The following is a 25456-nucleotide window of genomic DNA, read 5'->3' as shown; positions in this document are numbered from 1 at the left end:
CCGGGTGTGACCCAAAAAGGAAAAACAAAATTTTTTGTAAAAAGTTGACTGGTGGTGTTTTGCCCCTTTCCAAATAACATCTATGGGTTGGTTATAGAAATACTAAGGATGGAGGTTTGAGTGAGATAGGACGGCGGCCTGGGCGCTTGCAAGGAGCGATTCTCGGCATCCCATAGGGTTTCCTAATCCTCTAGGAGTAATCCCTGAGCACCACCCGGTGTGGCCCAAGGAAAGAAAAGAAAGAAAAAGTTAAATGTGCAGAAACTATTGGGGAGAATTTTTTTTTAAAAAAAAACTAACTTTGGGGGCTAGAGTTAACTAGGCTACCATGGATAAAGCATTTACCTTGCATATGGCCCATCTGGGTTCCATTCTCGGCATCCCATAGGGTTCCCCAAGCACCGCCAAGAACAGTTCCTAAGCACAGAGCCAGGAGTAACCCCTGACCTCCTTTGGGTGTAGACAAGAAAAGGCAAAACAAAACAAAACAAAAAGACAATTTAACATTATCATTCCTTCAACAAATCATCATAGATGGTTCCTTCCAGTATCTTCTATTTTTTTGTCTCCTATGTTTATATCTCTCTTGGAGAGCCTAGCAAACTACGGACAGTATCCCGCCCACACGGCAAAGCCTGGCAAGCTACCCGTGGTGTGTCTGATATGCCAAAACCAGTAACAAGTCCCACAATGGAGACATTACTGGTGCCCGCTCAAGCAACAATGAGCTACGGGATGACAGTGATACAGTGATGTTTATATCAGGAACACACAAAACTGGAATTATACCTCTACAATTTTTATTTTTTTCCCACTCAACATGGAGTATTTTCCAAAATCATTATACAGAACATTTTTTTAAATGCGTCATTTTACTTCCACATATTATCACACAAAATGACTATGTTCAACTTTTTCACCACCAAACAATAAAACCTTTTATTTCTCATTGCTAGTAGATAGTAATAACAACAAAACCTTAATGTTTATGTGTTACTTCAAGATTTAAAACACTCTTGACTTTATTACATACTAACATATTTTTTTCCTTGAGAAAATTAGGGGCTGGAGTGATAGCACAGCAGTAGGGCGTTTGCCTTGCACGTGGCCGACCCAGGTTTGATTCCTCTGCCCCTCTTGGAGAGCCAGGCAAGCTACCAAGAGTATCGCGCCCGCACGGCAGAGCCTGGCAAGCTACCCATGGCGTATTGGATGTGCCAAAAGCAGTAACAATAAGTCTCACAATGAGAGACATTACTGGTGCCCACTTGAACAAATCGATGAGCAACGGGATGACAGTGATAGTGAGAAATTAAATAGTATAACAATATAGAGTGAAAATTACATCTCTGGCTGACTCCAGTGTACTTCATATAATCACTATTACCACTTTGTGTCCATTATTTGGATCACTATATCACTTTCATCCAGTTATTCATCGATTTGCTTGAGCGGGCCCAGTAACATCTCCATTAGTCCTAGCCCTGAGATTTTAGCAGCCTCTCTCTACTCGTCCTTCCCATCAGTGTCGCATTGGAGGCTCTTTCAGGGTCAGGGGAATGAGACCCACCGTTGTTATTGTTTTTGGCATATCAAATATATCACAGGGAGCTTGCCAGGCTCTGCCATGCGGGCAGGATACTCTCAGTAGCTTGCTGGGTTCTCCGAGAAGGAGAACTAGACGATAAGAGGTCTAGACTTCTTCTACAGCTGCAAATGTGGCTGCGCGCTTCCAGGAGCTTTGTTTTATGGTCTCTGAATCTTGGCCATTGATGGGATTACACGGTGCTAGGGGCAGTTTGTGGGTTTGACTGCCAAGCTACTGGGAGAAGGAGGATCTGGGTGGAGGAGGCCCAGTCCCGATCTGAGCAGGCTTGGAGATCTCAGCCCCGAGTCCTGCACACCTGGGTTCCTCTGCCAGTTCCTTTATGTGTGAGGATCATTTGAGCATATGGAAAGTGGCCTTGACCATGGCTGTGGCTGGCTTCTGAAGGTCTTCGGCTGCTGCAGCTCTGCTTGGGGTGGGGAGGGAAACTCAACCCACACCCCCTCCGAGGGGCCCCGGTGAAGACAGCCAGGCACGGGGGCAGAAAACTCTGCCCCCATTATAAACATTATTTGGATACAGGGGGAAATTTGAACTTTTCTGAGTCTGGACAAATAAAAGTGAACATCAGTCAAAATAGGAGGAGGAAAAAAAACAGCACTTAATAACATGCATCTGCAGAATTCACATGGCTGAAAATTACAAAGTAAGTTGGGACAGAACTAGGGTTAGCTATAAGGGAAAGGAGAGGACAGTTTATGTGCAAGGAGGGGATGTATTCGGCTTTTGCTCTGAAAGTAAAATGATGCATCTCTCAGTAGCAAGTTCCCATGTCCATTTCAGGTTACTGGGTGAGCACAGCATGAAGGTGAAGAACCAGCCTCTGTGCCCCATGACTTATAGAACAGTCTAAGAAGGGATTGGACAGGGATGGTAGCACGTTCATGTCGGGAGAGACAAACACTACATGATTCTGGAAACTCAACAAATAAGGCTGGAGCAATCCTATTCAAAGAGACAGAGGGTATAATGAATGTCACTAGGGACTTGGGTATTGCTTCAGAGGTTTTACATGATTTTCAGGGCATTTTTAAATTTTATATATATTTTTTATTTTAGGCACCATGATCTACGAAACTGTCCATGACATGGGTTTCATGCATATGTTCCAACACCAGACCCTTCATCAAGTTCCTCTGATTTTCAAATTTCTTTTTTCTTTTTGGGTCATACCCAGCAATACTCAGGTGTTACTCCTGGCTCTGCACTCAGGAATTATTCCTGGCGGTGCTTGGGGGATCATATGGGATTCTGGGGATTGAACCCAGGTTGCCCATGTGCAAGGCAAACACCTTACCCGCTGTACTATCTCTCCGGCCCAGATTGTCAATTTTTTGGAAAAAATTCCATTTGAGATGAATTTTCTGCAAGATGAAAAGTCTTCTGAAGATTGGTTGCACGGCAACACGAAGGGACTCACTACTCCACACACTCAAAAATGGGCCAAATGAAAAACTTTTATTTCTTGTGAATTCTGCCATAGATAAAAAAAATTACAAATGTGGCACACGATTTGTGACCTGACTGAACAGTGACCTCATTTTATTTTTTTCCTGTCTCTTAAGATAAGCTTCTACTAGAAGCTCCCTTACCTAGTGGGGCTGACGGGAAGTCAAACGGCCTTGGGGTCTGGTTCCTGTCTGGCTTCCCTGATGCTGACTCACATGTGCACTCAGAGCTGCATTATGGAGATGAAATTCCGGATGAGGCGGGTAAGGAGGAGGAATAATTTGTCTCTCAAGTCTCCCAGGGAGCCTCTCTAATCAAATTTCTGGCTGGCAAGGATGGGTATGCTTCCAGGAAAGAGCTGTCTGGTTCTCTCGTGGCTCCGAGGCACAGAAGCCTTCAGAAAGTCCAGGATGTGTCTGTGTAGAAAATGGAAGGCTATTAATCTAGACTCAATCAATGGTTTAAGGGGCCTTGGAATTTCTAAATGTATTTATTCTGCAGCCTTGAGATGATGCATGCGTAGGTCACAGTGAACAGATTTTATTTCTAAATGATCACTGTGTGTCTCGAAACAAGGGCCAGCTTGTGATTCAGTCTGGACTTAGCAGAGGTTCCGGAAGGAAGGCAGAAGGATGTGGTCACTAAAGGTCATGGACAAGACTTCAGGAGAACAGAAAGGGGAAATGAGCTACATGTTTCCTAAGCCCCTGTAGCTCGGGAGCCCATGATGGGCTCTTTCACGGAACACATATTTCTTCATCTGCTCTGAGCATCCTGCAGGGTAAGACCCAGTGGCCAAAAGCCATCTGGATGCCTGCAGTCAAGTGAAGGAGGACATATTATAAGTACATGTTGGCCCACAGTTGTGCCTCAGCACGTGTTGGAAAGCAGCTGGGAAGACCTGTCCTGATTGGGGATGCATTAGGGATGGTTCCTCTAGTTGTCCCCCTGGGAAGCAGTGTTTAAACTCCAGCCTGGATGAAAAGATCAGAAGAGGGGCTGGAGCGATAGCACAGTAGGGAGGGCGTTTACCATGCACGCGGCCGACCTGGGTTTGAATCCCAGCATCCCATAGGGTCCCCTGAGCACCACCAGGAGTAATTCCTGAGTGTAGAACCAGGAGTAACCCCTGAGCATCGCCGGGTGTGACCCAAAAAGCAAAAAAAAAATAAAGAAAAGAAAAAGAAAAGATCAGAAGAAGACGGCTTTGCTGCCGCAGGTCTGGAATCACTGACTTTCTTTTTTTTTTTTTTTTTTTTTGCTTTTTGGGTCACACCCGGCGATGCACAGGGGTTACTCCTGGTTCTACACTCAGGAATTACTCCTGGCGGTGCTCAGGGGACCATATGGGACGCTGGGATTCGAACCCGGGTCGGCCGCGTGCAAGGCAAACGCCCTACCCGCTGTGCTATCGCTCCAGCCCCCTGGAATCACTGACTTTCAGTCTGAATGAACACTGGTTCAAAGCTTGTTGCCTGCACCATCGGGTATAAGATTAACCCCCACGCTTTTCACTTTGGGCCCACACTCAGCAGTGCGCAGGACGGACTCCTGGCCCTGTACCCAGGTAGGGTTCGGAGGGGCCTCAGTGCAGTTCCAGGGATCAAACTTGAAACTCTTCCAGGCACTGTCTCTTTGGGCCAATCCCCATGCTTCGCTGCCAAGTGTAGAGCTCTCTCTCTCTCTCTCTCTCTCTTGCTCTCTCTCTCTCTCTCTCTCTCTCTCTCTCTCTTTCTCTCTCTCTCTCTCTCATTGCGGCCTCGCCTTTCCAGGTGTTCAAGCAGACAGGTGGCGCCTTTTGCCTGTCCCACCTCCTTTCCCCACATCCAGATCACAAGGTTTGGGTGGCGATGACCCTGACTCATCTATGCTCCAGGGAAAGTACATGGCCCCAGACCATCAGAGTGACAGAGACAGGCAAGGGACCAAGTGTCACAGATAAGGCCATCTGAAAGACAAAAGTAGAAAGGCGATCCGTGGAACAGAGTAGAGGTTTATACTGCTATATGCAGAGGCTGCATGTCATGGGTGGGATAGTACAGAGGGCAAGGCGCTTGCCTTGCAAGTGGACCAAGCAGGATTCGATCCCCAGCATCCCATACCATCCCCGCAGCTTCATCGGGAGGGATCCCTGAGCGCACAGCCAGAAGCAGGCCCTGAGCACCACCAGGCACGGCCCCCCCAACCCAAAATCAATAAAAAATAGTTTCATTTCATTTTCATTATATTCTCAGAATCTGAGAAATACATATCACCACCATCATTGGACAGGTAAAGAAACCAAGTAGCAGAGATTATCTTGCCCAAGGTCACATGACCAGTTAGAGACTAAATCCATACAGAACTGCTCGGCCGCCCTTAAATTGCCCTTCCCTTGCCCATCAATGCAACGTTCTTGTGTCCATCAAAGGTGCTTTTGCTTGGGTTTTAGCATCAGGAGCTAGAACGCGGATGTCTTGCGTGCAAGGCCTGCACTTTAGCAATGGGCCGCATCTCCTGCCCACAGATGCACTGAGGGATTAGAGCCTTTCCCAGGCTCTGTGTAGCCCCATAGTCACACAGCAGGGAGAGAGAGGAGGGGGCAGGGCACACAGCGCAGAGAGGAAGAGAGAGGGGGAGGGAGAGAGGTGAGGCTATGAAGGGCGGAAGGCGAAGAGAGGGGAGAGAGGAAAGGGAAGAGGCAGCAAAGAGGAGAAAGACAGTAAAGGTCAAAGGAACTCCATGAGCTTTGGTGGCACCACATGGTCCCAAGCTCTGATGCACGTGGTCCCAAAACAAAGGAAGAGAAAGAGGCAGGAGTGGGGGCAGGGAGGAGAAAGACTCCACTTAGTTTCAGGACTAAAGAAGGTAATTTTGAGGGGCTGGAGCAATAGTACTACCCAGGCACCCCATGTTGAACACCGTTGAACACTGCCAGTAGTGACTCCTAGGCGCAGAGCTCTGAGCACTTTGAGATGTGGCTCCCAAAACAAACAAAAAAAGGTTATTTTGAAGGGACACAGAGATAGTACAGGGCTTAGGGGACCTTGCATTGCATGTGGCTGATTCCCGTTCAAATCACTGCACCTCATTTGGTTTCCTGATCACTGCCAGGACTGAAACCCCACCAAGTCTGAGTCTCATGAAGTTAATATGGGAATTAAAAAAAAATACAAACTGGTGTCTGGATGCTTGAGATGCTAAAACACGGTGGCAAAGTGATGGTATCGTGGGTAACGTGCTTGCCTTGCAAGCTGCTAACCTTGAATCAGTCACTGGCATCCCATATGGTCACCTGAGAACCACCAGGAGCCCAGAGCTAGGAAAAACCCCTGAGCATCGTGTGGTGTGCCCTTCCCCCCTGCAAAAAAAAAAAAAAAAGATTTAGAACTAAGCACCACTATACACAAAAGCTAGAAGGGCGTGTGCTGAGAAAAAAAAAAAAAAGGACACCTAATTGTCTAAATTTAGACACCTGAGACAAAGTGTATTTGCTTCCAGACCTGACAAGGAGATGATCTAGAAACATTCCCATGTTGTCTGGCTCCATGGGGGCCCTGAGCCTTCCATTTTTGGGGAGGACTGGAACTTACAGTTTTGAGGGTCCCTGGGACTTCTGGCTCTGGAGGGCCTGCACCTCATATGGTCTCCTGACCACCCCCTCCAATGAGCAGTAAGCACTCTGGACCTGGTCCTACAAAACAAGGTTTTGGAAAGTTTGAATACTCATCAAGTCAATATGTGTATGGGAAAAACACCACACACACACACACACACACACACACACACACACACACACACACTGGTATCTGGACTCTTGAAGTGCTAACCAGAGTGATACTGCAATGGGTAAGGTGCTTGCCTTGCATGCTGCCAATCTGGGTTCAACTCTCAGCATCCCATATGGTCTGCCACACACCACTGGGAGTAATTTCTTAGCGCAGAGCCAAGAGTAACCCCTGTACATTACCTGGTGTAGACCCAAAACCAAATAAAAATTTTTTAAACACTTCAAAACTATAAGCAATATACAAAAAGCTAGCAGGGCATGTGCAATGGAAAAAATGGCAAAGAATCCATTCGAACATCCCAAGACAAAGTTTTTTTTGCTTTTGGACCTGACGAGCAGCTGGTATTGCATCTCCACCGCCCCCCCCCCCCCCCGCAGCACCCCAGCCCGTGTTCCCTGCCACACTGGTCACCTTCGTGGCAACTAGAAGGGCACATGACACCCCATCCCTGTTGGCTTTCGGGATGGGGCTTCTCTGGCTGGCCAGGTGCCCGGAGGCCTCCTGGGGGCAGCTGGCCAGCCTGGACCTCTGTCTTGGGATCAGTGGGTGTTTCCAGGGGTCTCCCCGGGGCACCTGGCCAGTCGGTGGCACGTCTCACCCTCAGTGGCGCTGGGCTGAGATCCTGCGCATGCGCAGTGAATCCTCCCTGCTGGGCTGCAGCCAGGGCCCGAAGCCAGGCCCGAGTGTCCATCCGTCGACGCCATCCAACGCCATCGGCCGACTCTGGCATGTGAGCGTGCATCTCCAGCAGGACCCTCTCACTAGGTGGCACCAGCGGGCCGATGCCCTTCTTACTGGACTCGGTGGGGCCCGGGGGCCTCTGCAGCGCCCTGGGCTGCCGGCCTCGTTGTCTCTGGACCAGGGCATCGCGCCCAGGACGGCCAGGAGAGAGCCGTGAGGTTCCTCCCGGGCCGCCTGGGGCATGATACTGGCCTCTGCGGAGGTTAGGAGGCCTCGCTTTAACAGGTGTCTGACCCCGAGGCCACAAGATGGACTGCGAACCCCTGGGGTCCCCCTCACCCGACATTGCTGGCGTCAGGACTATGCCGGTGTGCGCATGCGCCACGGTCCGGCCTCGGGGACTTGGGACTTCCGGCGGCCTGGGACTTCCGGCTCTCAGAGACCCGGGGATGCTCAACTTTGAGGGGAGGCTGCGATTTTCAGCTTTCAGGAGCCTGGAACTTCCATTGCATGGAGCCTGCGGGGCCGCTGGTATCGCCTCTGGGCTGTGAGGCCCTCGAGGTTCATCCCCGTGGGGCTGCGTGGAGGAGACCTTGGCAGCCGGGACCTCAGTGAGCAGGTGAGCCCCTTGCAGCGCCGTCTTCAGGGGACCCCCGTCGCTCGGTGGGCTAGGGCCGGGGGGTAGGGGGGGCCTCGTCTGCACAGAGAACGCCTCTGTGCAGATCTCTCCGACTCTGGCCCGGCTCCAGGCTGTGGACCTCCCAGAACTAGCCCTCCACTCCCCTCTTAACGGGCGTTGGCAGCCCAGACCACCCCTGGGCAACCTGCAGAGCTTCTGGAGTGTGGGGAATCCCTTGAAGAGGTGCAGAGTGACGGCTAGTTTTGGGGAGCGGGGCTGGACCATTCCCTGGGCAGCCTGCCTGGGCACTTCCTGACAGTGTTCTTCCAGTGGACCGTTGGATGGTTTATGCCATAGGGTGGGGAGATGCCCTGTTCCCCTGAGTTGATGAATCCTCAGGGGTTATGAACATTTCGTGGGTTCATTTCTGCGGGTGCCCACTCCTCTCCCCCACACACATGCATTTTATTACAGCATTAGGGCACTTGCTGCTTCCTCTTCGACCAGGTCTGGTCAGGGTCATGAACTGGCATTTTATTAGGTGGAATGTCCACATGGCAAAAGTTCTTTGCAGGCTGTATTATGACAGAGAACAGGGGAGTAGTGGAACCCCGAAGGAAAACTGAAGAAGTTTTCCTTTCCCTCCCAGACAAAAGCAAACAGCTTTTGATGATCACTGCTGATGGCGAATGGGGACAAAGATGGGTGAGATCAGAAAGAGTGTAAAAGATGCCAGCTGCTACTCTGACTTACTCTAGATCCGTACCCTGGCCACATCCCCTATAATGGCTGCATTTGGAGTCATCACTTGATAGCTGAATCATTCCATTATTCTCTTGAGATCCAGCCAGTTTCTTGCTAAAAGGTGCGTGCAACGGAGTCGATTTAGTAGTTACTGTGGTAATAGTTCAAGTCTTCAGTGGAGGCTCTAGTCTTTAAGGGGGGGGTGATGCCGCTCAGGTTGATGATTTGGGGGAGCACGTTAGAGGTTCTTAGAGGTCCCATAAGGTCTTTGCTGCACCTCATGTGTCAAGTTGTCAGTAGGCAGTTCTGCCCGGCCCTGAGTACGTCTGTTTCGGCCTAAGTGTTCAAGAGCTGAGAAAAGTACTCATAGACTTGGTTTTCTGATCCCTGGACTCCAGGTGAGAGACTCAGACCAAAGTTCCATTCATCACCTGACTTCACGTCAAGAATCCATTCATGCAAGTAAATGGGCACGGGGCTTTCTTCACTGTCCTTCTGGCATTGTACTTCTCTGTGGTCATGCTGGAAGGGGACACTGCCTGTAGTCAAGAGGTCTGGGGCTTCAGACCACAGACTGACATAGATGTAAGAATTGGGCATGAGAGTGTGACTTTCCAAGTAGATTTGAAGGCAGAGTTCTGCTTACCAGGACAAGAGTTTTCTTTTTGACTTTGGGTTAGCCCAGTACAATAATAAACTTCCCATCAGTTTTTACTTCTAAAGGCATGACTATTAAACATAGTAACAATCCTACTGGCCCAATACTGTCATTTCTTGCTGCCCAATACTATGATTTTTGCCTTATCTCCCGATATTATTCCCAACCCTTGGATTACTATTCTGGGGTGAAGTCAAGGGAATCTAATTTAAGTGTGTCCCCTTCCACCGGCATCTCAGACCTAGAAGAGACAGTTATCAGAAAGCTTGTGAAGTATGCACCTGCTGCCTCATTCAGGCATTTATCAATGTCTTTAAAAATGTTCCATAGGGGGCTGGAGCAATAGCACAGTGGGTAGGGCGTTTGCCTTGCACGCAGCCGACCCGGGTTCGATTCCCAGCATCCCATATGGTCCCCCAAGCAACACCATGGGGTAAATCCTGAATGCATAAGCCAGGAGTAACCCCTGTGCATCGCCAGGTGTGACCCAAAAAGGAAAAAAAAGAAAATATTCCATAGAATCCCTAAAAAGAGAAAAGAGACAATTAGATGCAAATATAATAAGATTCTTTTTAACATTACTACATCCCTGAGTTTATAGATCCTTCCTTCCACATTACATCAGGGGACTATAACTTCAGTGACTACCAAGCAAATATTTGAGTCCTCGCTTTAAATGTTCTAAGAGCCGGAGCTATAGTACAAGTCTTACGGGGTTTGCCTTGCATGCGGTCAATCTGGGTTCAAACCCTGGCATCCCCATAGGGTCCTCTGAGCACCTCCAGGGCTGATCCCTGAGCATAGAGCCAGGAGTAAGGCCTGAGCACCGCTGGTGTGACCCCGAAACAAACCAAAGCCAAGAGACTTATTAGTGATGGTAGGATCCCAGTGAAAGATGGACACTAGGAACGTGGGGGAACCAGAAAAGGATTCGAGCTGTTTTGTAAAAGGTGTGTGTTGGGGCGGGGGCAACAGGATCGGTGTTTGATCAAAATGTCAATTTCCCCGGCAATAGCAAAAAGTGGAACCACTTCCAACCAGATCCATTTTAGGGGGATTATAAAATGGCAGATTTCCCTCCTTTTCCCCTTGTCTCGGATCCAGAGCCTCCCCCACCCTCCGCCCCCTTCAACGCTCCCGGCCTAGCTTGCCCGCGGGTGCGGCAAATCGCACGTCATTGACTTCTGGGGGCCCCTGGCCGGGACGAGGCTACCTACGGCTCCATCTCCAGGAGGGCGGAGGGCGTGGAACCACGGCGTCTCCTAGGCGATGCCATTGTCGGGTGCTGGGGCAACGGCTGGAAGAGAATTCCGGAAGAGAGGGCAGAGTGCGTGCGGGGGAACATGGGCTACACGGGCCGCCGCCCCGCCGTCGCCGGCGATTCGAGGGCGCGGGCTCGAGCCGGGAGTGGAGGGCGGGCGGGGCAGGCGGACGCGCCTGTGATTGGCGGGCCGGCGAGGCCGCGACGCCGGTGATTGGACGGGGCCGCGCCGTGAGCGCCACTCTTGGGCCCGCGTAGGGTTCTGGGAAGCGCAGCCCAGTGGGGGAAGGGGGCTTAACCGAAAGGGGGGAGGGGGAGACGGTGGCCAACAAACGGCTGAGCTCACAATCCGGGCCTCGACCGGGCCGCGGCGCCCCCTCCCCCCACGCCCCCCGATGGAGAGAGCCCGGCCGGAGCCGCCGCGCCAACTGCCGCGGGCAGCCCCTCCGCGCCCGCTGCGCCCCGCTCCGCCGCCGCTCGACGGCGCCGCCTTTCGGGGGGCCGCGGCCGAGCCCCCCCGGTCGCCGCCCGCGCCGTGCGCCGCCGCCCTTGCGGCCGTGGCCTCGCCGTGCGGGGACGCCGCGGCGCCGGGCGTGCAGCCCGCGGCTCGGCGCCTGCTGCAGGTGAAGACGGAGCAGGTGCTGCTGCTGCCGCCGCCGTCGGCCCGGGACGACGGGCCCGCCGGGGCCCCCGCGCAGGCGCGGCTGCTGCCGCTGAGGCCCGAGCTGCTGCTGCTGCCGCCGCCGCCGCCGCCGGCGCCCCCCGACGGCGCCCCCTGCAGGCCCGACGCCCACCCGCCCGCGGCCCGGGCGCCGCCCGTCAAGGCCGAGCAGCCCGAGCCGGGGCCCGGGCCGCAGCCGGCGGGGGCGGCGCGGGCCTGCAGGGGGGCCCCCGACGGCCGCCGCGGCGGGGACGAGAAGCCGGGTCGCTGGGAGGCGGCCGACGGCCCGAGCGACGCGGCGGAAGGCGGCGGCGGCGGCGGCATCAAGACGGAGGAGCCCGAGCGGGGCCGCGAGGACGGGCGCCCGGGCCCCGCCGAGCCCCCCGCGGCCAATGGGCTGGCGCCCGGCGCCAAGGAGCTGCTGCTGGCCCCGCCGCCCGGCGCCTTCGGGCCGCCGCCCCCGCCGCCCCCGCCGCCGCCGCCGCCGGACCTGCGCCTCCCACTCACGCTCCATCCAGTCCCGCCCGGGGCCCGCATCCAGTTCCAGGGGCCGCCGCCCCCCGAGCTGATCCGGCTGACCAAGGTCCCCCTGGCCCCGGTGCCCATCAAGATGCAGTCCTTGCTGGAGCCGTCGGTCAAGATCGAGACCAAAGACGTGCCGCTCACCGTGCTGCCCTCAGACGCAGGTATCCCGGCACGGCACGAACGGCGGGGGACCAGCCCGCGGCCCCCGGAGCCCGCCGCACGCCCCCGGCCAGCTCTGGGGTGGGGGCCCCGCAGACACCTCCCCGCTGGGCCATCGCGCCGGGCCCCTGAGTCTTGACACCTTTCCACCCGTAGAGAACTTGCAGGGATACTGCAAGCGAGAACAGTCGTTTCCAAATAACGCTTCGTTTACAGCAAAAGTAACCACAAACATTTTATCTTTTATTTCCACCACCCCCACCACCACCAAAAGAGATTTAAGATATGTTTTTTTTTTCCTTTTTGGGTCACACCCGGCGATGCACAGGGGTTAGTCCTGGCTCTGCACTCGGGAATGAGTGATGCTGATCATCCCCTGGCGGTGCTCAGGGGACCATATGGGATGCTGGGAATCGAACCCTGTCGGCCCTGTGCAAGGCAAACGCCCTACCCGCTGTGCTATTGCTCTAGCCCCGAGATTTAAGATTTATTTTATTTTATTTTTTGCTTTTTGAGTCACACCCGACGGCGCACAGGGGTTACTCCTGGCCCTGCAATCAGGAATTGCTCAAGGGGACCTTATGCGATGCTGGGGATCGACCACGTCCAAGGCAGATGCCCTACCAGCTCTATCGCTCCAGCCCCAGAGATTTAAGATTTAATTCAGATAGCACCCTACACAAATGAATGCTGTGTAGAAATAATCAAGCAACCGTTTATACATTTTTAAATCAATCTACAGTTTATACTTTTTTATATTTTCTTTCATTTACCAATTATGTGTCTCTACCTCATCATTTACTTGTGCTTTTTGTAACTCTGAGGCTTGCTTTTTTCCCCCACACACCCTTTTTTTTTTTAGGAAGGAAAGCTTTATTCAACCGACTTCATCCTTTCATGTAAAAAAAAAAATTTTTTTTAGATCTAGTAACCCTAAAATAAGACATGGTATCAGACAATATAAGAGCATTGTCTTTGATGAATTATGGGACCTTAGCCCATTTCCATACTGGAGCGTTAGCACAGCGGGTCGGGCGTTTGCCTTGTATGCGCCTGACCCAGGTTCTATTTCTCTGTCCCTCTTGGAGAGCCCGGCAAGCTACCAAGAGTATCTTGCCCACACGGCAGAGCCTGGCAAGCTACCCATGGCATATCTGATATGCCAAAAACAGTAACAACAAGTCTCACAATGGAGACGTTACTGGTGCCCGCTCGAACAAATCAGTGAGCAACTGGATGACAGTGACAGTGACCCCAGGATCTGGGACTCTGTGTTGATGACCTATAGTTTGCAGTTCTGTCTGCTTTCATAATGATACAGGGCTGAAGGCGTATTAAAATATGGATATCTGTACTTGAATAGAAATGACAGGTTTGTAAATGAGTTCCTTTAAACATTATGAAACACCTGCACGACATCAGGATCTGAGCATTAAGTTTTCATTTCTGTCCCCTAGTAATGAAATAAGTTTAATGAAAAAGAAACCATTAAAATATTACCAAATGCTCAAAGCTGCAGTAAGCCAGCAGTTTGCTGGATTTCAACATTATATCCAATTTAGTATTTCTGCAATATTTTTTGGCTCTTTGGGTCACACCCAGCAATGCACAGAAGTTAGTCCTGGCTCATGCACTCAGGAATTAACTCCTGGTGGTGTTCAGGGGACCATGTGGGATGCTGGGAATCGAACCCTGGTCGGCCACATGCAAGGCAAACGCCCTACCCGCTGTACTATCGCTCCAGCCCCACGCAGTTTTATTTTTTGGGGGTAAGAAGGGTCGTTCTAAATTAAGGTTAAAATATCAAGATCAAGGTTTATAAGGAATTCTGGGATACTGGCAGTTCTTTGAGGTGTGTATTTTCTCCAGATATTTTAAAAATAAATAGACATGGAGATGCATTTCATTATCAAGGTATTTCATGTGTACATGCCTCTGTGTGTGTGTGGTTGTGTATGTGGCATGTTAATTTAGTTTCTTCGTTTTTGTTACATAGGAATACCAGACACTCCCTTCAGTAAGGACAGAAATGGTCATGTGAAGCGACCCATGAACGCGTTTATGGTTTGGGCAAGGATCCACCGGCCAGCACTAGCCAAAGCTAACCCAGCCGCCAACAATGCAGAAATCAGTGTCCAGCTCGGGCTAGAGTGGAACAAACTTAGTGAAGAGCAAAAGAAACCCTATTATGATGAAGCACAAAAGATTAAAGAAAAACACAGAGAGGAGTTTCCTGGTAATCAAATGAAACGGACAAAGCCTCTTCCTAATTTAAGTTTTCTAAGATAAAGATTAAGTTAGGTTGAGATTGAGAGTCAGAAAATTGCTGATTTCCCCCACCCCATCCGATGTGAACAACAGAGAGAATAATGGCTAATATTAGAGGAATGGTTTGATACTGGACATTCGTTCCCTTGAGTAGAACCAAGCAGAGGGCTCTCTGGCCTCAGACCAACTAACTGAGATTAGGGACCCGAGAATTCTGAATGTGGTTGTGATTAAATGTGTAGCTAAAAAAAGTAAAAATCCAGACTTGTAGGCTATAATTTTGCCAATAAGCTCACCACTGAAGTGTTTAAAATCATAACAGCAGCCAAAAAACAAGAAGAAAACACCCCCCCCCAAAAAAAAAGTATATACTTGCACATTTCAGGACAGTGAGAGTTCTGGAATTAGCACCAGTCTCCCTTCTTATTTGCTTGTGGATGTCAGGACACAGTCCTGCAGCTGGCCGGTCAGTTCTCATGATCTAGTTGGGGAGAATCCCCAGAAATGAGACATTGAGATGAATTTTGGATAAATGTGCAGCCAATGGCCAACTTGACTATGCAGAATGGGAAGAGATGTTTCCTCCCCCCCCCCATTCTTCTCTGCTGTGTGAGTGGGAAGGTACTGGGGACTGGGGTGGTCAAAGGCAGAGAGTAGAGGGAGCCACTCTTCCAAGTATTCTGGACACCTGCCGTCACTCCACTCTCCCGGGTTTGGGCGGAAATGGGATTGGATGGTGGACATGGAGTCTGTAATCCTGATTTAGACATTAAAATAGTGTCTGGTCATCCTTGACCATTCCACTGTGAAATAAGTGTTGTAAGAGGGAGAGAGACAGATCGTTGATTGTTGGGTCATCGATTTGTAGCCAAAGGAAAAGTTGGGAATTTCCAATGGAAGACCCCTAAGGTTGATTCTCTGGCAGATTCCATGGTTCTCTCTGGATGTAAGACACCTCACCTGTGCATCCTCTGAATCATGGATTACAACCCGGGCAGGAGCTAGGGAACGCTGTGGATATATAGCTAACATATAGAAACTGGTAGAGAGTTGAGAAACTTCAGCTTTCCTCCCTTTTTTAACACTCTTCTGATCTTGTTTCCTTCCTGTGACCCTCCCTTGTCCTACCTATTTGCCCCCTTAGTCTGTGCAGTGGCCCCACCCCCATTTTTTTTTTTTTGCTTTTTGGGTCACACCCGGGCGATACACAGGGGTTACTCCTGGCTCTGCACTCAGGAACCACCCCTGGCGGTGCTCAGGGGACCCTATGGGATGCTGGGATTTGAACCCAGGTCGGCCGCATGCAAGGCAAACGCCCTACCCGCTGTGCTATCACTCCAGCCCCCCACCCCCATTTAAGGATTTGCACCTTCCCTTTCCGCCTGCACCACTCCCCACCCCACAATCTTTTGGGGTGTACAGAAAACCATTTGGCCCCAGATTGAGATACACTGCTTTAAACCATCTTTTTTTTTTTTTTTTTTTTTTTTTTTTGCTGGGGGCAGAGGGGCCACCCCCGACTATGCTCTCCTGCTTCTGCACTCAAGGATAACTCTGAGCAGGGTTCAAGGGAACAGAATAGGGTTCTGGGGCATCAAGCCTAGCTTGGCCATGCCCAAGGCAAGTGCCCTATTTACTGTACTTTCTCTAGACCGCACTTGTTTTGTTTTGTTTAACTTACAATCACGCAGGATTTTAAGGCAATAAGAGCTAAAGCTTACCTAGGGGTCTGTACGTGCCAATTTAAAATAGCGTATCTTCTTCTATAGGATGGGTTTACCAGCCTCGCCCAGGGAAGCGAAAACGCTTCCCTCTAAGTGTTTCCAATGTGTTTTCTGGTACCACACAGAATATCATCTCTACAAATCCTACAACAGTCTACCCTTACCGCTCACCCACCTACTCTGTGGTAATTCCCAGCCTACAGAACACCATCACTCATCCTGTTGGTGAGTTCATTGGATCGTAGATGACTTGGTTTTCTTTTTGGATGGATGATGATGACGATGATGATGTGTTTGAAAATTTGCACCTCTCTTAAGTTGATTGTGTGTGTTAGCTTACGGAGTTTTCATAATCATAACACTAAGGATAATTCAAGAAGAGTAACGGCAAGACATTGCCCTGCAGATGGAAATTGGATGGGAGCATGTCCGAGCACTTGATTTGCCCGAGCAGCAAGTCAGTCTTCCATGCATCACACCCCAGCTCCTTGCGGCAGGTCAGGATGAGCCCGTGACAGGAGGGGGCGAACGCAGGAAATGGCTGCGATAATTCAATAGGAAACCAGAGTGCTGCTTTCTGACTGTCAGCAGAAAATAATGTCTTGCTAATGGGGGGATGGCACTGTGTCCTGGAATGTAGCGAGGAAGGCTGATGCGTGAAGGAAGACCAATCTCTGTCTGATCTGGGAGGAGGGTGCTATGGGCTCTTTTCTGCCAAATCCTGGTTGATTGGATCAGAGAGCCCCAACTTTTTCCCTTCATTATGGTTATTCGTAAGTGTGTCCGTTGCCTTCAAGAACCCCAAACTGAGAATCTCCTAGCCTCCGAACTTATTTCAGGACTGTCACTGGCTAATTCTCCCAGAACACATTTTATGGGTTTTTTTTTCCCCTTTCGCTTAATCATCTCTCAGGAGTAGTTTATTCATTTGCCATTAGCTGTCTAGCTGTCACAAGACCCCAAATGACTCCTTTTTTTTTTTAAAGCCTCTGCTGCATCCTCTCCCGCTCACAACCCCCACCTTCCCGCACCCACTCCACACCCCCGGCCGAGTCGTTTGGGCCCAGGACAGAGCTGCAGACGCTCCTCTCCCAGCTCAGCCGGCTCTGCCCTTGGCTGTCTGCCCGTGTCCCCTCTGCTCTGGGCCTCCACCCCTGGCTTAATGCAGCTGCTGTTACCCTGCATGTTTTGTCTGCTGTGTGTTACTCGAGGGTTCTGCTTTCAGAGTCTGCTGCTTCTAATTACCCTGATCCCAGTCTCTCCTCCTCCTGCCTCTCCCCACTGGGGGATGGTGCATGTTTCTGCTCTTGAGGACCCGAGCTATCCGTGTTCTTCTTTGAGTCCACTGGCATTTTGTACCACGCATTGTATGAAATTCTGAGCGCATTTATGGGAGAAGTAGAAAGTGAAATATTTTCCTCTTAATAATGTTCGAGTTTCTGCCTCCATGGGGGCAAGATATGATCTCCAGGCCTGTCAGGATGACAGGAACCATGTCAGAGCCATATACAACTGGAAATAAATTGAAAGCAGGATAGTGGGGGGGGGGTTGTTTGCTTTTCAAAGAAAGAAAAGAAAAGTATCTCATTTTGTGCCATTAAAAATTCTTCTCTTGGATCTAAGATCACAGAGATCCTTATCTTACATTGCTTAGGAATTGTTTTTCTAGATATATCTTGTTAATGATGAGATGATTAATCTGCTGTTATACTGTCTGGTCCTACAGCTTTGAAACTCTCTTCCCTTCCTTCTTTCCTTCCTCCCTTTCTCTCTCCCTTCCTTCTTTCCTTCCTTCCTTCCTTCCTTCCTTCCTTCCTTCCTCCTTCCTCTCTTCCTTCTTCCCTCCTTCCTTCCCTCCCTTCTTCCTTCCCTACTTATTCCTCCCTCCCTTCCTTCCTCCCTCCCTCCCTTCCTTCCTTCTTTCCTTCCTTCCTCCCTCCCTTCCTTCCTTCCTCCCTCCCTCCCTCCCTTCTTTCCTTCCTTCCTCCCTCCCTTCCTTCCTTCTTTCCTTCCTTCCTTCCTTCCTTCCTTCCTTCCTTCCTTCCTTCCTTCCTTCCCTCCCTCCCTTCCTTCCTTCCTTCCTTCCTTCCTTCCTTCCTTCCTTCCTTCCTTCCTTCCTTCCTTCCTTCCCTCCCTTCCTCCCTCCCTCCCTTCCTTCCTTCCTGCCTTCCTGCATTTCCTCCCTCCCTCCCTCCCTTCCTTCCTTCCTGCCCTCCGTCCCTCCCTCCCTCCCTCCCTCCCTCCCTGTTTCCCTCCCTTCTCTCTTTCTCTCCCTCCCTCCCTCCCTTCCCTTCTTTTTGGTTTTTGGTCCACACTTAGCCTTGGGCTTACTCTAGATGTTGTGCTTGGGGCTGATCTCAGGGTTCCCGGGAGTCTGTCTGGTACCGGGGATCAAACCCAGAGTTTCTAAGTGCAAAGACTGAGCTCGGCCCACTGAGCTGTCTCTCTAGCCCCCCAGTACTTTCTTTGCATTTGTGCTTGCCAGAGTGGCACCATGTTACTTACAGACCTCTTCACGATTTCATATTCTCCGTCGTATAGAAAACTGCTAAGAAGCAGTTCTAGCCGACATCCCTAGGAAACTGCTCCTTAACTCTCTTACGTAGCTGCAGCGGTGAATTTCTCTATCTTCCCTTTTAAAACATCTTATGTTCTAGAAATTTGTTCTTCAGACTGCTGTGCCTTTCCCCCAAGGCGAGAATGCCAGGCTAGGGGTTTTTGCTTTATTATCTCTCGGGGAAGCCATCTGCTCTCTGGTTTCTCACCAGCTTTGTGTGCCGCACGAAGCACAGACACCCCCAGCCTCACAGGACGGAAAATGGACTCACCTTGTTGCCTTCCCGAGGTCTCCCCTCCCGGGAGCTGCAAGTTCCTGTTGGCTGGCCAACGCCATTAGGGCAAAGAAAACGTCTGTTTCCACCTTTGGGGGCATTTTCTTTGCTCTAATTCAGAGTTTCTCTGCAGCCCTAAGGTGGATGCCCCCTGAGGTCTGTATTTGGATTTATTTTGTTCTTAATGCGGTTCTCAGGTGAATGCACCCTCAGACCCAGATTTATAGCTTGTAAATGTGGATGAAAGCAGCCCTGAGCGCCACTGTACCCCAGGTGATCTCTGTGGTCCCGTTGATTTAACGGGCCAGCCTAGAGCTGAGGGTTCGTGAGGGGGGCGGAGGGCAGAGTTGCTAAGTCCTTGTCCTCCCTTCTCCTGGCGTCTTTGATTGTTTGTGCCACTGTTTCTCATCCTTCTGTGAAAGTATTTCAAAAGGGTGTTGAGTCTTGAGGTGACGGGGACGGGATTCTTCCCATCCGAGTTTCCTGGGTTGTCTACCCTTTCATTTGCATCTGGGTGCTCACATGGGGGCTTCTCTTTGGAATTTCCCCCTCTCTTCCCTCTGTTGTTTCACCTGGTGCTTGTCGGGGATGGTGAGTTGCGCGTGTGCATGCACACACACACACACGAACACCCCACACACACATACACGCACTCTTGTTGTGCTTTTGTCGTGCTGGCCAGGGGCCACTGCAGTGCTCACTAGCGCCCTCACTGGGTCACATTCCTGCCTGCAAACCTCACACAGCTATACCTGCGGCGCACACACAGACGCAGCTCTTTGCTGGGGCTCACGGGGTCCACTGAGGCACTGGAGCCCTGGAGCTACCCTTCATGTCTGTCGGCGTCCCCCAGGAATCACCCGCGTGGCCTCACCCCTAGCCATGGAGTCCACTTCTTGGGGACTCGAGCTTCTCATGCCAGAACCCGCCTCTCCCGTCTGGCGTCCTCCTGGTGGGTCTCTCCCTTGGCTCGGTAACTGTAGCACCTGCTGCTTCGGGGAGGCGAGGGGCTGGGTGGGGATAATGGGGTCACACCTGACCCTGGTGCTTGCCGGGGATGGCGAGTCACAAGCCCCTGGCAAAGTGGTGCCCAGGGGACCAAGTGTTGTCAAGGAAACCGGGGCCCGTGCATGCAGACATGCACCCCCGCACCTCTGACCCATCTCCCCAGACTCAACTTTCTGACTATTGTTTTGGTTTTTGGTTTTTTCTTTTTTTTTTTAATTCTTTTATTGAATCACCATGTGGAAAATTACAAAGCTTTCAGGTTTAAGTCTCAGTTATATAATGCTCAAACACCCATCCCTTCACCAGTGCACATATTCCATCACCAAGATGGTTTTTGGTTTTTATTTTATTTAACCAGGGTTCAGGGTTACTCCTGGCTCTGCACTCAGCACCACTCTGCTCCCGGTGGTGCTCAGGGGATGCCAGGGATCGATCACGGGTCAGCCACGTGCAGAGCAAATGCCCCACCTGCTGTGCTGTCTCTCTGGCTCCAACTCTCTACTTTTTAAGGTATATTTTTCCAGGGGTTTTGTTTTATCATGTTAAAAAAAATCTACTTTTTCACAAAATTTTAATGACAACTACCAGCCTTCCCCCCGCTTCCCTGGCTAATATCTGTATTTTCACGCTGTTGTCAGAGTTCCTAAGGTCTTTGTAGAAAGGATTGATGCTGGTACCGTTGATCATCCGTCTTCCTTGATAGACTCAGTAATCCTTTCTTGTCTGACCCTTGCCTGTCAGCTCCTGAGTTCTGCTCCTCTTGTTTTCTGAATGTGCTGATGGCTGACAGCCTCGATTTCTCTATAAATAACACACACACACACATCCCAGATATACACACTGTTTCTGATGCCAGTTCTGCCTGCATTTTTGTTTCAGAGTTAGTTTCAGATGTGGGTTTTTTTGTTTACTTTTTGTTAATTTTGTGTTGGGGCCACACTGGGCTGTGTTCAGGGCTTCCTCCTGACTCTGCATTCAGGGATCACTCCTGGCAGGTCTCCAGGGAGCATTTGGGGTGCTGGGGAGCATTTGGGGTTCCGGGAATCGAACCCTGGTGGTTTGCGTGCAAGGCCCACACCCTACCCGCTATATATACTCTCTCTCTCATTTAAGTTCTGGAATTCCGGTAGAAGCCATCTTTATTTTAGCCTGACTTTTATTTACTTGAACGTGTGTCACCGTGCCGGTGATCTATTTTGTGGTGTCACGTTTCACCTGAGAGTCAGCATTCCTGTTTGGGGCACCTGGATGCTGTGACCCTTCTCCAGGTCACTTCTCTGCCCCCGCTCTAGTTTGGGCAGACTGCCTGGGTAGCAGAATCTCCAGGTCAGTTTTCATTTGACCTGGCTTTTACAAATGTTTGGTCTGGGGAGCCACACCCTATGCTGGGGGTCTGTTCCTGGCTTGGTGCTCAGAGGCTCTCCCTGCAGCACAGGGTGGAGGGGGCTGTGCAGTGCCTGGGACCCAGCTGAGCACGCATTAGCCTTTTGAGCAAGCTCCCCCACGCCTTAGCTGGCTTTTCATTCTTTTTTTTTTTCCTTTTCCTTTTTGGGTCACACCCAGCCATGCTCAGGGGCTACTCCTGGCTCTGCACTCAGGAATGACTCCTGGCTGTGTTCAGGGAACCCTATGGGATGCCGGGGATCGAACCCGGGTCGGACGCGTGCAAGGCAAACGCCCTACCACTGTACTATCGCTCCGGCCCCTTAGCTGGTTTTTCAGTGTCCCTTTATGGAAATGAATTTCCTGGTAAGATTTTATTTTCTTTCCAGTTTATTCCTCAAACTTGACATTCGTTTTTCTTGTTGCATATCTTCACTCTGTAGCCGTCTTGGACTTCTGAATTCATACATTTACAAGACCAGGTGAATGCCGGTGCATTCAGGATGGTACAGCCATAGAATCACTCTGACTCTTTAACTTTTGGTTTTGGGGCCACATGTGGTGATGCTCAGGGCTTCCTCCTGGCTCTGCACTCGGATTACTCCTGGTGGTGCTCCGGGGACCCTAGGGGATTGCAGGCATCGAACCCAGGTCAGCCAATTGAAAGGCAAGCACCATGCCTGCTGTACTATCGCTCCAGCCTGCCCCAATAGCTTTTAAATTTAGTTCATTTATTCATCAAAAAATATTTATTGAGGGGTCAGAGCACTAGTGCAAAGGGTAGGGCACTTGCTTTGCATACGGCTCACTGGGTTTGATCCCAGCGTCCTATAGGGTTGGGTTGACTGAGCACTATCAGGTGTGATTCTTTTTTTTTTTTTCTTTTTGAGTCACACCCAGCGATGCTCAGGGATTACTTACTCCTGGCTCTGCATTCAGGAGTTATTCCTGGCTGATGCTCGGGGGACCCTATGGGATGCTGGGAATCGAACCCAGACCAGCCGCATACAGAGCAAACGCCCTCCCCGCTGTGCTATTGCTCCAGCCCCAGCCAGGCGTGATTCTTAAGTGTCGAGCCAGGAGTAAACCCTGAACATCACCGGGTGTGGCCCAAGTCTTCAGGGGTGATTTCTGGTGCACTCTCACTGTCTCTCCGGTGGTGAGCGTCTGTTGTGTGCCAGGCAGAGTTCTGTGTCCTGCAGTGAACCAGATGGAAAGGGCACTTGCATCCAGGTGGGAAAGTGCTGGAGTCGTGTGGAACGAGGGAGTGACTTGAGTGTCTAGAAATCTGCAGGGGGGGGGGGCGGCTGCTAGGGGGGGTAGGGGGTGGCGAGCAGAGGCCTCCGGCCGTGCCCTCTGGACACGCTGCCCAGGGAGCGCCCCAGCGCCTGACCTGTGCCCTTCTCTCTCCGAAGGTGACGCGCCCCCGGCCATCCAGCTGCCCACACCCGCGGTCCAGCGGCCCCGCCCCATCACGCTCTTCCAGCCCAGCGTCTCCAGTGCTGCCCCGGTGGCCGTCCCGCCTCCCAGCCTGCCCCTGCGCCCGGCGCCCCCGCCCCAGCGCTTCGCGGGGCCCTCCCCGACGGACCCTCCCCGGCCGCACTCCGGGGCCAGCCGCCCGGTGAAGCGACCCACCCCCGTCTCCCTGGACAGCGGCAGCAGGATCCCGGCCAGCGCCAGCACCGGCCACGCCAGATTCGCCGCCTCCACCGTCACGCCCCCGAAGGAGTACCCCAGCGTCTCCACGTGTCCCCGGAGCGCGCCCGTGCCCCCGGCTCCGCCCCTGCCGCACTCGCACGTCTACCAGCCCCCTCCCCTGGGCCACCCGGCCACGCTGTTTGGGACACCGCCGCGGTTCTCTTTCCATCACCCCTACTTCCTCCCTGGACCTCACTACTTCCCGTCAAGGTAAGAGGACAAGTTTTCTCCTTTGCCCTTAGACACGCAGAGCTTGGGACAGTTGGTGGGGTGCATGTGTGTGTGTGTGTGTGTGTGTGTGTGTGTGTGTGTGTGTGTGTGTGTGTGTGTGTGTGTGTGTGTGTGTTGTGTACGTGTGGCGGGGTGGGGAGGTGGTCGTCTTGCTGTTTGTTTTTGCATCACACCCAGCGATAATCAGGGGTTACTCCTGGCTTGGAAAAGTTGGTGGTGGTGGTGGTGGTGGTGGTGTGTGTGTGTGTGTGTGTGTGTGTATGTGTGTGTGTGTGTGGTGGGGTGGGAGGGGTGTCATCTTGTTGTTTGTTTGCTTTTGCATCACACCCAGTGATACTCAGAGGTTACTCCAGGCTCTGCACTCAGGAATCACTCCTGGCGGTGCTTGGGGACCCAATGGGATGCTGGGAATCGAACCCAGGTTGGCCACGTGCAAGGCAAACGCCCTCCCCGCTGGACTCTCGCTCCGGCCCCTTGTCTTGTTTTGAGCTGCAAAGGAACTTCCTTCATTCCGACTGGCATCTAACTTCGATTGGCGGCTGACCAGGGCCCCCGTGGTCAGCCTGCACGCCCGCAGGGTGCCCTGAGCCCGTGTGCCCCATCTGAGAGTACTGATGCCAGGGTGGGCAGACCTGATTTCTCACGAGAGAGGTCGGAGGGGACCGAGCTGCAGGTCACTTCACGTCAGCCCCCTTCTGGCCAAGGATCGGGCCATTCAGGCGCTGGGACGCGCGTGCATCTTGAGTGGTCTTGCGCCCAAGGGCGGATTCTGCACCAGTAGCTGTGGGGGGCGTCGTAGCCCCCATGCTCTGCCGACATCCAAGCAAGGGCAGTTCTGAATAGCACGAGTCCTGAGCCGTGTCCTTCGACCTTCTCAGACCCGTGGGCCCCCCGGGAAAGTACGCGACATGTTTTGTAGGGGGGGGGCTGAGACTAAAACCCAAACCCATGTGGAGAGTGTTTTATTTATGGACGATGAGGCGGGCGGGCTCAGTAGGCGCCCCTGTTGCTGCTTTGATTGGGGGCAATTTTTGGCCGCCGGCCGCCGGGGAGGGTCAAGGCCATTCTGAGAGGCCCCAAGTTTGAAGAGCCCGTGAGGAGGACAGCGTTGGTCAGAAGGACCAACCCTGTCCTTTTTTTTTTTTTTTTTGCTTTTTGGGTCACACCCGGCGATGCCCAGGGGTTACTCCTGGCTCTTCACTCAGGTATTATTTCTGGCGGAGCTTGGGGGACCATATGGGATGCTGGGAATCGAACCCGGGTTGGCCGTGTGCAAGGCAAACACCCTACCCGCTGTGCAATTGCTCCAGCCCCCTCACTCTAGCTTCTTAGCTGCTTTTTGTTCTATTTTTCTCTTCTGCTCCCTCTCCGTGCTCCACTTAACCAAGGGAGCGCTTTCCTGAAGAAATGAACACTGAGGGGTTGGTTTTCACGGGGAAGTCTCCGTGGGAGACAGATTTGCCATGCGCGTTATGCGGTTACGGTAGAGTCGAGTGGAGTCTGGAGAGCGACTGTCAATAGCTCCTGGTGTTCCTTAGTGAATGTGCCCCTATGTGGGCCCACCAGCCCCTCAGAGAAACAAAGTCTCCCGGCGCTTCAGTTCAGGACGGGAAGAGAGTCAGATCGGGAAAAGAGGGCGCTTTCCCTGTCTCAGTGTAAAGTAGAACGGATAATCTCTTCTCGTCGCAGTCATATGGGATCTCGGTTTTTATGGGGATGGTGGAGCGTTTTAGACTGTTTCTCCAAGCTCTAAGCTAAGGACGTCGTTGTGATTTAATAAATACTGGTAGATTTGAGAAAATCAGCATTATTTGCAACGTTGAGGTCTGTCCGCTGGAATTATAGCTTTTTTTTTTTTTAATTTTTTTTTTTTTTTTGCTTTTTGGGTCACACCCAGCGATGCTCAGGGGTTACTCCTGGCTTTGCACTCAGGAATTGCTCCTGGCAGTGCTTGGGGGACCATATGGGATGCCGGGGATCGAACCCGGGTCGGCCACGTGCAAGGCAAACACTCTACCTGCTGTGCTATCGCTCCGGCCCCTGGAATTATAGCTTTGACACGTACTACATATGCATTCTGTAGCCTGGGGAAGGCTCTGGCTGTGTTTACTCGTAGGCAAGGAGAGAGAGGCATGTAGGCTATGCACCACTGTCTCACTCTAGCTCTTCTCTCTCTCTCT

At 51.8% G+C, this 25456-nt stretch overlaps 2 protein-coding genes across 2 annotated transcripts in view; one reads left to right on the top strand and one right to left on the bottom strand.

The window, feature by feature from the left end:
* Positions 1-3222: 3222 nt before the first annotated feature.
* On the bottom strand, positions 3223-7882 carry LOC129402068 (uncharacterized). Its single transcript, XM_055126743.1, has 3 exons — positions 7424-7882; positions 6628-6728; positions 3223-3471 (listed from the first exon to the last, which is right to left on the bottom strand). The coding sequence occupies exons 1-3, from the start codon at positions 7850-7852 to the stop codon at positions 3366-3368; spliced, it is 636 nt and encodes a 211-aa protein (XP_054982718.1). The 5' UTR covers positions 7853-7882; the 3' UTR covers positions 3223-3365.
* A 3301-nt stretch (positions 7883-11183) lies between these two features.
* The window catches only part of SOX30 (SRY-box transcription factor 30), a 31381-nt gene continuing 17108 nt past the window's right edge, over positions 11184-25456 (top strand). Inside the window, exons 1-4 of the mRNA XM_004611542.2 lie at positions 11184-12135; positions 14130-14369; positions 16171-16350; positions 22763-23255. Of these exons, the coding sequence (XP_004611599.2) occupies positions 11184-12135; positions 14130-14369; positions 16171-16350; positions 22763-23255 (1865 nt within the window). The remainder of the gene's footprint in view (positions 12136-14129; positions 14370-16170; positions 16351-22762; positions 23256-25456) is intronic.

The sequence above is a fragment of the Sorex araneus genome, chromosome 2, assembly GCF_027595985.1.
Source record: "Sorex araneus isolate mSorAra2 chromosome 2, mSorAra2.pri, whole genome shotgun sequence".
NCBI classification, from domain to species: Eukaryota; Metazoa; Chordata; class Mammalia; order Eulipotyphla; family Soricidae; genus Sorex; species Sorex araneus.
This window is presented reverse-complemented; position numbering and strand designations above follow the sequence as displayed.